An 18,447-nucleotide genomic window follows, 5' to 3' on the forward strand; every position below is an offset into this window, starting at 1 on the left:
TTACAGTGTATATGCTGGGGTTTGGTTCCAGGAACCCCTGTGGATACCACAATCCAAGGATGTACATGTCCCATTAAATACAATGGCACAGTAAAATGGTGCCCTTTATATTAAATTAAGGTTTGTTTTGGGAAATTTATTTTGGGGAATATTTTCAAGCTGTGGATGATGAATAATGGATGTGGATAATGAATCCATGAATAGGGAAGCCCACTGTTTGATCAGAATGCCGTCATTCACTGTCTACCAATTGGAGACTTAACTTTTTTCACAATTACAGATCATATTTGAAGTCAAGCCTGCTGGTTTACATGCAGAAGCAGTCATCACACTTTTCCATAGAAGGAACTATGTTTGAAGTGAGCATGCAGTTTTTAAAAATGCAATGCATTTTAACCCTTTCTTTATCCCTTTCAAACACACCACCATGCTCCTCAGTCACATACACCTTCCATATTTGAAAAGTTATTTTTCTTCCTTTATCACAACTTTTGCTCCCTCTTGATGCAGGATGTATTTTATAGGCTGGGTCTAGATTTAGTCATGATTACAACAGACCCAGTACAATCAATATGATTTAAATTCAAGGGCAGACACATTAGTCTGTTGCAGCAAAAACAGCAGAATCCACAAAAGTTTATGTCAAATAAAACTCGTTGGTTTTTAATGTACCACAATGTGACTTAAGTTATGACTAATGTACCCCACTTGTTTTTTATTTGACCTTAAGCATGATTAAGTATTGATCTAATCCTATGCATGAACCATCTCTCTATTTATCTATATTGCTATCACAGAACAATGTCACTTCATGTATTGCAAAGCACTGAGGCGGTAATGTTACTCTCCCTTTCAATTGCCTGCAAGATGACAGGAATTGGAGGTGCAAATGTTGATCAATCATACTTAGGCTATTGGGAGTGGGGGGATATGAGTGGTGTTTTCAATGCAGATGGAGTGAAAGCAATAGGAAAGGTGAAGGAAGTGTGGGCAATCTGAGGACATGTGAAAATAAGATGCAGGGAAAGGAAGCAGGGGGCAAAGAAAGCACTTTCAAATTTGAAGTCAGGATATGGGGCAGAAATCAGCTGACATGGAGAAAGGGAAGCATCACAGGGTGACCAGAAATGGCTTTAAAAAAACAGGCAGACAGACATAAGCACCCAAAAAAGAAGCTCCTATCTAATATGAACACAATCAAGGTGGACATACTTAAGAATTTTTCCCCTGACTGTTAAAATTGTTTTAAAAGTACACCTAGTTTCTGAAAATGTTCTGGGAAAATCATATTTTATGATCAATCAGACCTCCCTGAATAACACAATAAGTTGTTGCTGGCAAAGAGCCATTTTCAAATTCATCCAAAAGTGTGAGCTAATTTGAGGGAAAAGATAAAAAGTCTCTGTATGAGAACAGTTACACTATTTTACTTTAGTTTAGTTTCTCTGTTGCCTAAGATATCAGAAGGGGAGAGGGAAGAAAGAATGAATCCTGTTGAAGTAAAGGATGTTGTAATGCAGGGGAAACAGATACTTTTCATGAAACTACTCAGAGGAACAGCCATAAACTGGGTCATGTTCCAAAGAACACTCACTGGAAAGTAATGCTGAAATCTGTGAGGCTCACTTCCAGGTCATGTAACTGCGTTCAGGATCGGGGAGCCCTTGTGGTTTCCAAAGAACTGTCAGCTTTCCAGATCAAGGCCTCAACATATGGACTGAGATGTAAATCCAGAATTTTGAAAGCAAAAGCAGACAAATAGAAAAGTGCATATTTGGAGAACAAGATCAGAATTCACGAATTATTTTCCTGACACCTTCATTAAAGTGGATTACAATTATACTTAATATAATAGCAAGTACATTTCTTAACACACATACCATAGAGCCATCATTCAAAAATACTATTATTTTCTACTGCTTTTAAACCTAGAACTAAAATTCAATAGTTTTAAGATTTTAGAAGTTAAAAACAAATCACTTGTGTTAGAGTATTCCTACTTTTCAACTTCCCACATTAAGTAGATGTCCTTTCTCTCTACTTGAATAAGTTGCTATACTATTCCCATTCTGAATGCTATATTACAGTTGCATGCTGTAGCATAGAAGAACGTCGGCCCAAAGTCCCTGGGTTCAAATGTTCCCTCATACATTCCCTTTTATATTAACTCATTGGATGGATTTGGGCAAACAACATTCTTAGTCTCAATTCCACCACCTGTGCAAAAGAATGAACAAAAATGGCCTACCTGAGATAGCTGTCATAAGTAGTACTGAGAGAATGTTTTGTATATGAATATCAAATGCTTCTTGATTCTTAGAACCTGGTTCTGTTCTATTAAACAGTGGGACATAACATTCCACTACTAGGTTACTAACATTGATACATGTTTCTTGTTCCAAAAACGGAAAGGTGATTGCAAACAAAGTACTATAGAGAACACTAAAGATTTTCCTCTCTTAGGCCCCATACAGACAGGTGAAAATAAAGCTGCTTCAGGTCACTTTGGAAGTATGCTGTTTAAATGATGTATGTGTAGCTTCTCGACTCTTAGGACGAATGCATAATTTAAACATTATACCTCCAAAGTGACCCGAAGCAGCTTTATTTTGGCAGTCTGTATGAGGCCATAATTATCTTAGGACATAATAAGGTCTACAAAACTTCACACCACAATCTGAGTTTTTCTCCGCTGCTTTTTGGTGTTGCATTACTGTCCAAACTGGCACTTCACTGCTTGCAGGCACTTGGTCTTTGTGAAAAGCAGCCCTCTGCAGGAATCCTTGCCAAGAAATCAGGGCCTTGGATACCTAAGACACCCCCCCCCCCAAAATAAAAAAAGTTTATATATTAGGGAAAAAAAAAAAAAAAAAAAAAAAAAAACCAACACACCCTACTCTATAGTTTACATGGAAAAGCTTAAACAGAAAGTTTTATTAAAAGAGAAAGAAGAAAGTAAAGTGAATTAGAACTCAAAAGCATTCATTCCTCATAGCTCTGTTTTCTGACCACCACCCCACCTCTCTAGTGTCTAATCTTTCCATTTCCTCCCATTTGCCTTCCATCTGCACAACTGTAATTTCCTCGCTGATGTAAACGTCAGTGAGTTCCAATTTCTGCTCTTTCAAATGAAATCACTTGCTTCTTTTTTGGCCTAAAATCAACACAGACGTATGACACAGAAAAGGAAGACTTTAAAAGGAGACAGTACTCTCTCTCTCTCTCTCTCTCTCTTTTTTTTTCTTTCTCTCTCTCACACACCTATCTACTTCACAAGTAGGGCTTCAGAGCAAGATATAGCATTTCAGCCCAGCAATCAAAACTCAGTCATTGAGATAAACAGTCATGTTGGAGCTTATACTATTACCAAAGAATTAAGACATGCAAGGCTAAACCAGGCCAAGTCTATTGCACAAGGCTGGAAAGCAAACAGGCAGTAGATAGCCAGCAGGCAGCCAGATCCTGTCTCAAGGATCAGACTAAACAAGCACAAAAAGAGGGCTAAGACTAAATAATACAAGTATACTTCTATGACTGCTATGGCAAATGTTTACAGGCAATGTAGAGCAGTTCTTCAAAGACAGGTCTTCCTGAGTTCTGTGCAACTTATTACCAGTTACAGTAGGTATGCACAAGACTTTTTTTAACCTATTAATATATTTTAATTTTGCAAAATATCATAGGGTGAGTAAATTGTGTTGTTGTTATTGTTAAATGTCTTTAAGTCTATCTCAACTCATGGCTGCCCTGTGGATGACACCTCTCCAGTACTCCCTGTGAGTTCTTGCAGATTCATGTCCATGGCCTCTCTGATGGAGTTCATCCACCCAACATGTGGTCTTCCTCTCTTTCTCTTTTCTTCCAGCTTTCCTAGCATTATGGTCTTTTCTAATGAGATGTGGCCCACACTAATAAACAGTTGTACTTTTTGAGAACCATCAAGAAAGCATAGTTTTCAGGGGGACTATGCAGACAGACCTTCCACTGCCTTTCACATATTTGCTTCTCATAGGGCTAAAATAGACTGCCCTTTAAAGCCCGCTTCCAGGTGTCTTGGGAATGTGGCATTTATGTGCCGCATGCTCTGAAAATGTCCAGAAGCTGCGCAGCTGCCCAGACATGGGAGGCTTCAAGATGCTCTGGTGACATGGCATTTACAAGCTGCCGAAATGTCTTGAAGCTGCTCTGGAGCTGCAGCGAGGCCAGGAAACGCACCACTTTCCCGCTCCTATTTGGGCTGGGTTCAAGGTGGATTGGGGCCGTGATGTGTTTTTGCCATGGCCCCAATCTGTCTTCAGAAGGGGCGACTTCAAACCACCCCTTCGGGGCCATCTGTTCTGGCCCTAAATAACCAGAGCAGTAGCAACAGAAAAGTTTCAGCTTTTGAATGACCTTGGGAGCGAAACTCATCCTTGACTGAAAATCAGCAAGGTCCTCCCTTTTAACTGCAGGTAGAATAGGAAAGCTGCAAATAAAATAAGTCATCTTTTTCTCTCTATCATCCCACATTTCTCTTCTGCATTCCTTTATGTATCCAGTAAGCACAAGCCAGAATGATGTAGCTGTTTAAGACTGGACGAGGACACTGGAGACCAGGATTCAAAATCTCACTCTATCATGGAAACCCACTGGGTGACCTTGGACAACTTACACTCTCTCAACCTCAAGGGAAGGCAAAGGGAAATGCCCTTTGAGCAAATCTTGCCAAGAAAACTTCATGAAAGAGTCACTTAAGGATGCCAAAAGTTGGAAATTACTTGAAGACACACAACAACAGCAATAAAAAGAATAACAAAGCACACATACATCCAGATGTATCACTCACTCATTCTTGGCAATTTCTCAGAATTACTTTTGATCCATGCTTCCAAATGGACTCCTCTTGCAAGTTATCTTTGTCTTGTGAGGCTCAAACCTGGCTTTATTATGAGCCTTATGTGGAAAAACAAGGTTTAACCAACTGTGGCCTGGCTATAGTCCCAAATTCATCTCGTTTCCTTAACTGGCATAAAGAATGTATGCTGTTCAATTTCAGCTTTGAACTATGCCCACTGGGAAATACTTGATCAGTCCTGACAGTAAAGTCTCCTGGAACCCAGAAGTTATTGCAGCTTCCAAAATGTGCTGCTGGCCCTGTTTCCCAACTTTGAAAAATATGTCTCTAGGTAGAAAAATACCTTAGCTCTGATACTTAAAATATTTGATATATACTATATCCAGTCCTTGTCTAGTGATGCACCAGACAAAACCATCAGTAGTTCTTTATTTTGGGTGTTTCAGATGTTTTGGATTTCATCTCCCTGACTATTGGCAATCTGGCTGGGTTATCTGAAGTCCAAAATATCTGGATGACCAAAGACTTAGAATCACTAGTATGAACTTTAATAACTATTAAAATAATTCTTCACACTTGTTGCTTATTTGTAATATCCCAAAAAAGAATCATGGAAGGGTAAGTCCAGATGCTTGATCCCTGTAAACACATAATAAATGTGATGTAGTTACAAATTGCTTTTACTACCTATATAAGCCATTGTAAGGGCAGGAACTTGTAAACCTGTAACAGACAAACAGATATCTAAAGCAGTGTATTTCATATTCATAGCTATAAAATATAAAGTCAATAACTGTATTTGCCAGAATTTACCATTTTATTGAATTCCACATCTATGGCTACATGATTCATTTTTTTTACATAATTCTTACATTCATATGAACTGTATTCATATGAAATACAACTAGAGCCCAAAATATGCTACTTTTACATTTTTAGGCAATCTGCTATCTTTCTTCAATATGTTTCAATGGTTTCCTCTACAATTTCAAATATTAAATCACATTTACTTTTTATGCCTAAAAACCAGATCCATTCAGAACTACGTTTGTCAACAATACTGCCCCCCCCCCACACACACACACCTTTTTAAAAATTATTTTTGCTTTCATTAAATGACAGCAAAGGAATAATCTATCCTCTTTTTGGCTTTTCCTGCACATAGAGTTTCAGACAAGGCTGTATCCTTTCATCCTATCTGTTCAACTTGAATGCAGAACATATTATAAGAAATGTAGGCTTGGACACAGAAAAAGGAGGAGTGAAAATAGGAGGAAGGAATATCAACAATCTAAGATGTGCAGATGACACCATAGTACTAGCAGGAAACCTCACGGATCTGGAACGCCTACTAAGGAAGATCAAAGAAGAAAGTGCAAAGGCACACTTAATGTTGAATATAAAGAAAACCAAAACAATGTCCACGGAGGACCTTCAGAAGTTCAATCTAGACAGTGAAGAAATAGAAATAGTAAAAGAGTTCCCATACCTGGGATCAAACATTGATAGAAATAGGGACTGGTCAGGAAATCAGAAGATTAAGAATGGGGAGGGTGGCTATTAAAGAACTAGAAAAGATTCTAAAAGGCAAAGATATACAACTGAGCACAAAAGTTAGAATTATACAAGCCATTGTATTCCCTATTACCATGTATGGATGTGACAGCTGGACAGTTAAGAAGGACGCCATTTACTTTTAGTCATTTGGCTAGCATTTCTTTTCAACAGTTGGGATCCAAGCGCTGAAATGGTTGTAAGCCTAGCACCATTTCCATTAATCAGTCTCTTGATCATCCTCCCTACTCACCTTATTCTTCCTACATCATGGGCTTAAATTGAAGTGACCCCCTTCCCCCCATTTAGTCATTCTTCTCCTGTTTTCTGCCTCGCTCCCACACACAGTGCCATATAATGTTCCTTGTGGGTTCCCTTTTAGACTCCACTGACCACTTCCTTTCACCTCTTTCCTTCTAGGCCATTGGTAAGCAACTTGCAGGTATGCATTTATCCTGTGTTCACTTCACAGCCACCCTGCATCTTCTAGAACTGAAAAAGTGAGAGGAGAGGTTGAAACCACAAACTGATTTCTTGCCACTTTCATGAAGTGAACATGGTTGGCCCTAGAGAGCAAAACAGGAACACTTCTTACACTTCTTCTCCAAGCAGTCTGCCCCAGTCTTCAGGTGCCTTCCATGCAAAAACCCAATCATAATCACAGAAAATGGACTGAAAATGACTTGGTTCTCTGGGTGGGTAAACATTCTGTATGTAAAATCCACACCAACTCAGACAGAGGCTTCACCACCACAAGCCAAAACAACTTAACCAATTCTGATTAACAAATTTGTCTGCTCAGTTGCTTCCTAAAGGCATACAGACCCACTTTGACAATTAATTTCACTGGGTAGCTACCACAACTAAGCCTGCTATATTTTACCCTACTCAGTTTAATGTTATGACTTGAGGAAATTTTCAACAGGATACTCTCATCATGGTGAAAATTTGATTATCATAACATTAAATTGAGCAGGTTTAGTTGTGATAGGCACCCAGTGAAATTAATTGTCAAAGCGGGTGTGTATACCTTTAGGAAGCAACTGAGTAGACAAATTTTCAACAGGATACCTTCATCAAGGAGAACCAGTGTGGTGTAGTGGTTTAAGCATTGGACTATGAGTCTAGACACCAGTGTTCAAATCCTGCATTGGCCAAGGAAACCCACTGGGTGACTTTGGGCAAGTCACAGTCTCTCAGCCTCAGAAGATGGCAATGGCAATGGCAAACCCCCTCTAAAGAAACTTATCAAGAAAACCCCATGATAGATTTACCTTAGGATCACCCTAAGTTGGAAATGACTTGAAGGCACACAACAACAACAACAACAACAACAACCCCCATCAAGACAGGTAACCTCATCTAGAAATATAAAAGACAGGTCTTTAGGAACAGGGATGCTTCTGACATTCTGAAATATTGCAAACATCATGCCTCTCTGTGTAGAATTTTGCTTTGTAGAACCGTTTTCCAGTTGCTTCATTTTCTATTTTTAATACTGCATTCTTTTAGTTATAACTACAATATGTCCTGAACCTAAGTGTGCAATCCAAAAGGACTGATCACTTATGACTTACTAATTCTTTTATTACAGTTTTATATATTCAGTTATGTTTAGGCATTATATTTTGGAAGTAAAGTACTTTTTTCATTTCTTTCCCTTTTTTTACTACTGGCTACTGAATCATACTGCATCACCTATGGCTCCATTATAAAGTGATTTTACATAAGTTCTGTCTTTCAAAAAAACAGATGTATTTTAGGACACAGGAGGAGCTACTTTTCATTCCCACCAGATCCTTTTAATTCCATCATACTCTTTTTCTTAACTAAATAGGAAAATGTTTCCAACATGCTGAGGATATCCCTTCTTGTTCCCGAATGAATTTTTCTGGAAAAAGTAAAATGACAAAAGCCTTCCAGGAACACTCCTGATTTTATACCAAATTAAAACCACAGCTGTGCCGACCTGTGCTTTTTCTACATAAGCAAAATATGCTAAGATACCCTTCTCACTTCTAAAGCGTACTTACTTGGGTATCTTACCAATTTCAATTGCTTCCTTATAAAGTACATGGCATCTTTCTTACACTCAGACAATAAGCACTCATATTAGCATATTTCTTTGTAATACCAGCATAGTGTTACAGCAGTGTCAGCTTTTTTTAAGTGTGCTTCATAAAGCAAGACCAGAATAGTGCTGAGTGTGTCTGTTAAAATTTATTCAACAATACTCAATATGTGGCACTCTGTTCAGAACATAGCAATGACTGGGAACTTATTAATCTCCAGATGTTGTTGACTGCAAATCCCATCATCCCTCACAACTGGTTGTGCTATCTTGTGCTGATGGGTGTTGCAATCCTAAAACAGCTGGAGGCCCACAGATTACCTATCTGAGGGTACACTAAGAAAACATTTTTTAAAAATGCTGTACAATAATTTCAGAGGTAAACACTAAATTCCTGCTCCACAAACCCCAAGTTTCTGCACCTATCCTATCTTCTGCACTGCACTCATTGAAAAGCACCATCATTCTTCCTCTTGTGGGATCCCTTGCTACAAGACAATGAGGGAACCACATGAGAAGTAACTGCCAGAGTGTTTTGCAATGCATACTCAAAATGGATGCTCAAAATGAACAGCCATCCTAGATACAGACCAATTCATTCATTATTTTAAAGTGCTTTAACACCTTGGGCAAGTCATATTCTCTCAGCCTCACAGAATGGCAAATGCAAACCCACTGTGAAGGAACTTGTCAAGAAAACCCTATGATAGGTTTGCATTAGGGTCACCATGGTGCGTTACAGACCGCCCTCAAGCGGGTGGTCTGCCGCTGCCGCCATTTGCTGCGGAGGGAAGCCCCAGCAGCCAGACCGCGAGGCTTCCCGGCGCAGCGAAAAAGGAGCGCCGAAATGGCGCTCCTTTTCAAAACGTGGAAGTGGCGCCGCGAAGGGCGAAGCATGCCCTCACGGCATCACTTCCGCTGCGACACGTCTGGACGCTATGCGTCCAAGACACCAAAATGGCGGCACCCATGTGGATGGGTGCTGCCATTTACGACGCGCTCCACGCGTGTTGGGGCCAAGGCCGGTTAGGAAGGGACAACTCTTCCTAACCCTACCACACCCCTTCCTAACCCTAACACGCACGGAGCGCGTCGTAAGTGGCGGTTTGTAACCCGCCCATAAGTCAAAAATGAGTCTGGGAGGCACACAACAACAATAGGCAAGGAAGGACTTTCTTTATCACCCCACCTTCTTCATCATCATTGCCATCACTATTAACACATGGAAGGGGAAGAGTCTAAATAGGGAGAGCCTCTGATATGCATGGAGTTGGATTTCAACTGGAACATCAGGATTCTTACACGCATGGAAAACTCCCATCCATGCATCCCTTTATTCATTAGCTATTTTTTTCCTAAATTAGGATTTGTGTGAGAGAGAGAAACTACAATAAAACACATATGGTTACAAACATATTATTATTACAGAAAGTTGATACTACAACATTATTAAACAACCATTTATTATTATTATTATTATTATTATTATTATTAAGCTTTATTTATACATTTAAAATAGACACATGCACAGCCATTCCTCTTTACAGCACCTCTTGCAAACATCTGGGAAGATGCAGAAAGGCAGTATGCCTGTGGAAACTTTTTTTCAGTCACAGACAGCCTTGCTGAATCAGGGGAATAGACTTTAACATGATGTAAGCATGTGCTTCAAAGCACTTGGATGAGATCCTTTGCTAGTTGGCACCTTCCCATAGCTTTGGAAAGTAATGTTGTAAAAGAGCACAAACATACAGGCTGAACATACTGTAATTAATTACACACAAACAGTGCAGAAACCTTCATATATCAGATACTGAAATGGCACAATGAGTCATATTACCCAGTTAATGTTATAATTGTCCAAAAGACGGGAAAAGTAATATTCTGAAGCCAATTGAAGAGTTGTAAAGGAAGATTAACAGATAAATATTTTGGCTTATTAAACTAGGGTGTAACTATCTTATGCCAGACTTGACTGAAATTCTGGTTTCGATTGTTTGTTTGTTTTTAATTTTGCCAAGCCAACAATAATTTAAAAAGAGAACTTCTATGACAAAGTAATATTTCATAAGATGGAAATCCCATGTAGTGGCTAAATCTGAGTGTTACTGTAAACCTAATGACATAGATTCCCCAAAACAGAATGAAGCTGACAGAAGAATAACTATTATGATTTGGTATCTATGGCAATAGCTAAAATTAAGTTCATGTCAACTATTCATAGGAAGCAAGTGTAGATGTAGTGAGGTTTCACTAAAGAAAACAAAAAATGATGTTCATTTGTTTGAAAAGATCCTTTATCCCCATAGTTCTTCCAGTAGATCATGACAGCTATATTTAACACTACCTTTACTCTTTATCTGGTAGGCCTTTTTTCTCTTTCTTTCTTTCTTTTCTTATTTCATCACATCTTTATTTCAAAACTAAAGCCTTCTTGAAAGGCAATGTAACTACATCATATTTAAAAGGCCCTCAAGGCAGGGTACAAAACATTAGTAAAACATATAATGAATACAAGCAAATGAGTAGCAGGAAAAACAATAAAACCAGGAAGACTTTGGCCCTGAGTGCAGTAGCAAAATAAAACCTGGTCCAAGACAGAGAAAGACATAAAGGAACCCACACATCAAAAGAGAGGGAAGGACTGAATTTATCAGGCAGGGCAAGGTAGCAGATTTTGGGAGTACCATTAAGATGAAAATCATTAATATTAAAAATGAAAATAGCATCCAACTGTTTATTATTCACTTCATTATTGGCAAAGGGGACCATATATTCTTGTCTCCAGTACTTTATTCTAAAGGGTAGGATGTAAATTGGAAAAGATTATTCAAAATTGGTTAGATCAATACATAAAATGTTTGGGCAATTTTTTTTGCATCTTGTCCCTTAACTCCCTAATTATATCCCCATTTATGACTGGGAGAGGTTTATGGGAGCCACTTTGCAAAAGGAGAAGTCAGGCAAATACTATATAGTAATAACAGTATGCTATAGAGACAGCAAAACAGAGAAACAGGCTGCATGCACACCGCAGAAATAATCTGGTTTGACAAAGCTTTAACTGCCCTGGCTCATTGCTATGGAATTCTGGGTATCTGTGCTCTCTCATCCACTCCTATTATCAGTGAGGGGTACACAGTCCTCTTCAAACATTCACAGATGCATTAGAGATACACATACAAAGTAGAGATGTGGTGACCTGGAAAACACCGGGGGGGGGGGGGGGGGGGGATAGAAATTCTATTTCTAAGTGATAATTCTTTCACTTACAATAGAGGTATACCACATTCAAATCCAAGCAGCATTCATTAGGTCTTATTAGGTGCTTCTATCTTCATGAGGAATGTAACAGAGAGCTTTCATTGCTTGTGATAATGCATTACTGAAAAATTCAGCATTTTCAATACTGAATTAAACTTTATATCCAAATATGGTCCTAGCTTAGTCCTTAGGTTTACACTGTTTCCATCTAAATAATGCACTTCGCTTTGTTTGTTACAAAATTTGTGGTTTCTGTTTTAATTTTCTCCTACTTTTCAGATAAAAACATTTAAGATGCAGGTGATTATGTTGCATAGAGTGCAATTGTTTGCAGCTCTCTCTTCAGTATCACTATAATTACAATTTTACATGTATAAAATGAAGGCTTTTATGCTTTAAAATTTCACAATTATGCAAAATGGTTCTATCTGCAGCCTAGGTTGTGAGTGAAGCATTTTAGATTGCTCAAGTAATGCAATAATTTGGGGTTTTGTATGAAAATAAGTACTTCACATATTTCAATCTTTCCTTTAAAATTTCGTATGTTTAGTCTGGGAGGTGGGCTCAAACAACCAGTTTCTTTCCAGGGCTTCAACTTCTCTGGCCATTTAACATGCCCATGTCTAGTTCACATCTCCAGGAATGAGGATAGAGATTTCTAGGAATAATGCTACACATCCTTTAATATTAGAGTTGTTCCTTGGAATGCTACTCTCCACAAGCTGGATTTCTTGCCTGAAAAAGCTCCCTATTATTTTATTATTTTTAACTGTATCGGCCCATAGGATTTCTATAAACAGGGAAAGATATTGTTCTTTTACAAACATAAAAAGATGTAAGGCAGCAAGTTTTAGTATGTCAGAACCACAAATATGGCCATGAAAAGGTAATTACAGGGCAGAAGACAACCTAAAATTACATGATGCAATCCACCTTCTACCTCCTTCCCAGGGCAACATGCAATCCATGTTAACTGCCCACAGCAAAGTCAGAAAAGGAAAATAAGGGAGGAAATTTGTATCTTTGCACCAGTCAGAACAAAACTAACAGAATAACCTAAAATCTGAGCAAGACATGTTTTATTAAAAGCATTTCCTTAAAAAAAGACTTTTAAAAAAGCATTTCATAACTTCTGACCTAGGCAACACCATTCTCCCGCACCACCACCTAAGTCTTTGAAAGACCTTCACAAATTAAAATGTGCTTATTTCCGCCTCTTTCAGGTTGAAAAAGCTTATTGAGCAAGACGCAGCATATCAGGCAAAGAAAGAGAAGGAAAACAACAAGAAAATAAACAGATTGAAGGAGGAACTGACAAAACTCAAGTCATTTGCATTAATGGTAGTGGATGAACAGCAACAGCTTACAGAACAGCTGAGCCTCCAAAGCCAAAAAATACAAGAGCTAACCATCAGCGCAAAACAAGCACATGAGAAACTTTCACTTGCAGAAACAAAAGCTCAAGAAGAAGAGCAGAGAGCTCTTGGGCTTGAAGCCAAGCTTCAGGCCCAAACCAGTAAGGTCTCCCTGGAACAAGACGCTATTATGGCCAAATTAACCAATGAAGAAAGCCAAAACCGCCAGCTACGCTTAAAACTAACAGCCCTCAGTCGACAAATTGATGAACTTGAAGAAACTAATAAGTCCTTACGAAAGGCAGAAGAAGAACTGCAGGACCTGAGAGAGAAAATAAACAAAGGAGAATGTGGAAATTCTATCCTTATGTCTGAAGTGGAGGAACTAAGGAAAAGAGTACTGGAGATGGAAGGGAAAGATGAAGAGCTCATAAAAATGGAAGAGCAATGCAGGGAGCTCCATAAGAAGCTAGAAAAGGAAGCCTCACAAAGTAAAAACTTTAAAGTAGAAGTTGACAAGCTGAACAAGAGAATTATGGAGCTTGAGAAACTAGAGGATGCTTTCAGCAGGAGCAAGCAGGAATGTTACACTCTGAAATGCAACCTTGAAAAAGAAAAGTTGTTAACCAAGCAGCTGTCGCAGGAACTAAATGGCTTAAAAGCTCGTATGGGAGAACTCGAAACCATTGAAAGTAAATTGGAAAAAACAGAGCACACACTTAAAGAAGATTTGACTAAATTGAAAACATTGACAGTAATGCTTGTGGACGAAAGAAAATCAATGAATGAAAAAATAAAACAAACAGAAGAAAAACTAAACAATGCAAATTCTCAGCTACAGCTAGAGCAAAAAAAGGTCATGTCAGTCACAGAAAGACTGATAGAGGAGAGTAAAAAGGCACTGAAATCGAAGACTGATGCAGAGGAAAAAATGTCCAGTCTCACAAAGGAAAGGGATGAGCTAAAAAATAAACTAAAAGCAGAAGAAGAGAAAGGGAATGATCTCTCTTCCAAAGTGAACCTGCTAAGGAAAAAACTTCAATCCCTAGAAGCCATTGAAAAAGAATTTCTCAAAAATAAACTGAAAGAGACAGCCAAACCTAGCCCATCTTTCCAGCAGGAAAACAACAAGATTAAAGAACTAGCCCAGGAAATTGAGGGACTCAAACACAAACTTAAAGAAATGAAGGCCATAGAAGATGACCTCATGAAAACAGAAGATGAGTTTGAATCTTTAGAACGGAGATATGTTAGCGAGCAAGACAAAGCCAGATTTCTGTCAGAGGAACTTGAGGCTGTGAAAAGGGAACTTGCCCGGTATAAGTTAGCAGAGAAATCAGAATGTAACCATGAACAGAGATTATTCCAAAAATTCAAAGAAGAAGCAGCCAAGTCAGGGCACCTTTCAAGGGAGGTAGATGCACTGAAGGAAAAAATTCATGAATATATGGCAACAGAGGATATTATATGCCATTTAAGAGAAGACCACACAATTCTGCAGAAGAAACTCACTCACCAAGAAAACAAAAATAAAGAATTAGGAAGAGAAATGGAAATCCTTTCTAAAGAACTCGAAAGGTACAGAAGATTCAGTAAAAGCCTTAGACCAAGTCTCAATGGAAGGAGAATTTCTGACTTACAAGTTGTTTCTAAGGAAGTCCAAACAGAACCAGCAGACAATGAACCACCCGATTACAAGAGTCTAGTTCCTTTGGAGCGAGCTGTTATAAATGGACATTTATATGAAGAAAGTGATAATGAAGATGATGATAATGATGATGAGCAACCAATATCCTTCAAATGCAATTCCTCTGTTGCAAATGCAGTAAATAACAGTAAACTTTGGATACCCTGGATGAAATCCAAGGAAAGCTATATTAAAAATGGGAAGGTTCATGCCAAGCAGAATGGAAACTGCATTCAGCCTGGAAATTTAGTTCTAAGTCACACTCCAGGCCAGCCTCTTCACATAAAAGTTACTCCAGATCATGGACAAAACACAGCCACTCTTGAAATAACAAGCCCTACTGCAGAAAGTTGTCATTCTTTTACCAGCACAGCTGTCATACCCCACTGTGGCACACCAAAGCAAAGGATAACTATCATTCAAAATGGGTCTTTAACTCCTATAAAATCTAAAGTAGCTGATACACACTCAAGTCCAGAACAAGCGATGTCACCTCGATCTCAGACTCCTGAGTCATGTAGCTCTATAACTCCTGAAAGAACAATGTCCCCTTTGGCTCTTACAACCTCCTCAAGTTCCCTTGAGCAGTTTTCACCAGAGCCTCTGGAAATTGGTGACAAGCATACTGTCTTTCGAGTATCTCCTGAACGGCAGTCATCTTGGCAGTTTCAAAGATCAAACAGTTCTGGTTCTAGTGTAATAACTACTGAAGATAATAAAATACATATTCACTTGGGAAGCCCTTTTGTTCAAACTGTTCCTAATTCAGCAAAAGCAACTAGTCCTTGCACACCTGTGCAGGATAACAGAACTCCAGCATTACCTAATGGAATGCCAAGCAAACAGGTCAACAAAATCACCAGCAGCATCACTATTACTCCAACAGCCACTCCTCTCCCAAGACAGGCACAAATTACAGTAAGTAATGTCTATAACTGACTTTCCTCTGTTGTGCTGACATACCAAAACAAACTTACCTTTTTCATCCCAACAAGAATGATTTTGGACAATTCTAACCAGAATATTTTGAGTTCTTTGCATGTAACCTACAACAGTATAAGGAACTAACATGAGAACTTGTCTCTTTAATCATATCATGTGTGCATTTACTGTATTATTTGTTTGTTTAACTTTTTGCAAGATGCTTAGAGTTGCATCTGTATAAATGCATCTTTTTATGTATTTACATTTTCAGTAACTGACATTATGTTTGACTGCAACTGTTTCCATAAAATATTTTCACATTACAAGACAGTAAATATTTTTAACCATTGCTTGAAGAATTCATTGTTTTTTATTCCTGTGTGCAGATTTTTGCATGTGAAAGTTTAATTCTAGGCTTTGCACAGCCTGTTAAATTTTGTTTGCTACCTTACCTATTTCCTTGACATTTATATGATTATACAGATAAGTACTTTCAGATCAAATTTCACCCAAAATGCATGTATTTTAAAATAATGATGCACGAAATTACATAAAACCCCATAATAACGTAGTGGCTAAGAGAATGAGCTGAGAGCTAGGCAGCAGTTGAAGTGAAATCTGAACCAGCAATGAACTCTTTGGGTGATGTAAGGCAACAATCCATTTCAAAAGCAAGAACACAGAATTCGTCAATCCTCCAGATGTTTTGGACCTCAATTTCCACAAACCCTGGGCCATGCTGGGTAAAGTTGTTGGCCAAAACATCTGGAGGGCTTCAGGTTTCCCAGGATTGGTCTAAGGCACTGGCCTAACCTTGAAGATTGTTTCAAGGCATAAACAGAATATACATGAAATGCTTTTAGCATTTTGGGAGAACAATGCTGACATTCTGTTGTTAGTCTCAATCAGACTAGGCCACTGAATCAATGGAATTTACCTATATACTGACATATAATTTGACATTTCATGCAATGAGCCTACTCTAGCTGGGACTAACCAACAGTACTCAGGCCAAAGTAGAACTGTAATGTAAGTAAACATATTTTATATGGGGGAAAATGTTCTAAGCATTAGCCATGTTGGCAGTGCAGCAGAATACACAGAAACCACAATCCACAAGCAGTGATACTTTTATTAAACCAACTCCAAATTAATTATTTAAGCTTTCAAAGCTTCATTGGCTTCTTCATCAGGGAAAGATGTTACAAATCATACAAAAGAAAAATGGTGACGGTGTTAGAGTCACAGGCCTACATTCTGTCTGAGATGTCACTTAACATGGTATTGGCGATTTCAATGTGAGCAGAGGCCATTCCCCTTGTTGGCCATGCAAGGACCCAGGACAAAGAGCAATAAAAGACAAATAATAAAAATTCAACTCCATTAGCAACAGAAACGTAACTTCTCTGATATATATAATATAGCCCACAGTTAAATCCCCCTGGGAAATGGAGCAGTTGGGCAGCTAATCTTTCATTAATGCGTCCTACTACCTGTCCTGGAGAACAGCTTTGCAAATAATCTATTGGGCTGGAATAATCCTGGTGCCCAAAACTAGTCTGTTAATTCCTAAGCATTTAAATAAGTTCATAGTATTTTCTCAGGGCTTATAGTTAAATATTTTGATACTTGCTAGTTGGCTCAGGCAATTTTGCCTACACATTCTCGGCCACATCTGCATCTGCATAGGGCATATTACAATGAGCTATGCTGTACATTGATACAACTAGCAATGAATTCCTCTGGTGGCAGTTCTTTCAAGCTACTACAGTCATGGGAATCCGTATGATTGAATCCACATGCCACTCAGCTCTCAGTGACCCTTGTTCACACATCCAAAGAGTGACAATGCTTACTTATCTGCCCTCCCACAAATGCCAAACAGAGTTTTACAGAGGAGTGTACTTGTCTGAGCTATTGGTTGACAAGAACTTGGCAATACATCCTAACAACTGATATCAGCAAACAGCGGCCAACATTGTGTAGTGGTTTGACTGTTGGAGACTCATTTAGCCATGGGAATTCACTGGATGCTCTTGGCTACGTCACAGTCTCTCAGCCTCAAGAAGGAAACAACAGCAAGCCTTTTGAAGCTTCACCATAGGGTCACCTTAAATCTGAAAAGACTTGAAGGAACACAGTAACAACAAACATTGGCCAAGATCATGTTACATGGCAGTGGAGGCATAACAGTAAAAAATGGCGACAGGGATAGGAGCAAAGGAAGGCAGAAAGGACTGCTGGCAGGCCATCTTACTCTCCCAGTACTGTCTTTGCCCCACCAATACTAAGGCGCGTTACAGACCGCCCGTTTGGGGCGACCTGTAACTGGCCCTTTCCCCGCTAGATCGGGGCCTCAGCTGCCACAGCAGCAGCCTCTGAGGCCTCGATCCGCCGCTTTCCAGGCTACGGGGAAGCGGCAAAAGGCCGCTTCGCCGCGGCCTGGAAAGGGGTGTCCTTGGGGCTTCAAAACGGAGCTCCTTCCAGGGCCGCGGAAAGGGCACCCCAGGCGCCCTCACGCAGCCCCACTACGTCACTTCCGCTCTGCCCCATTTGGAGGCGGCGCGGTTGTAACGTAGTCATGACAGTGCCCATGTGTATAGGGCAGCGCCATTTTCTACGCACTCCGTGCGTATTGGGGTTAGGGGTGTCAAGAAGTGACGCCCCTTCCTAACCGTAGTACGCTCAGAGCGCGTACTTTATGCCCGTTTGTAACGGGCCTAAGAGTCCTATAAAAAGTGCACCATGTCAGTACAAT

General features: G+C 39.3%; 2 protein-coding genes across 4 annotated transcripts in view; one reads left to right on the forward strand and one right to left on the reverse strand.

Moving 5' to 3' along the window:
- CMSS1 (cms1 ribosomal small subunit homolog) overlaps positions 1-18,447 on the reverse strand; it is a 257,043-nt gene that overhangs the window by 224,767 nt on the left and 13,829 nt on the right. The window lies entirely within an intron of this gene.
- Positions 1-18,447, forward strand: part of FILIP1L (filamin A interacting protein 1 like) — a 231,808-nt gene that overhangs the window by 202,418 nt on the left and 10,943 nt on the right. For all 3 annotated transcript variants that reach the window (XM_042456821.1, XM_042456822.1, XM_042456823.1), the window contains one exon: positions 12,947-15,683. In XM_042456821.1, coding sequence (XP_042312755.1) covers positions 12,947-15,683 — 2,737 coding nt within the window. The remainder of the gene's footprint in view (positions 1-12,946; positions 15,684-18,447) is intronic.

Source organism: Sceloporus undulatus, chromosome 3 (genome assembly GCF_019175285.1).
Source record: "Sceloporus undulatus isolate JIND9_A2432 ecotype Alabama chromosome 3, SceUnd_v1.1, whole genome shotgun sequence".
In the NCBI taxonomy this organism is placed as follows: domain Eukaryota; kingdom Metazoa; phylum Chordata; class Lepidosauria; order Squamata; family Phrynosomatidae; genus Sceloporus; species Sceloporus undulatus.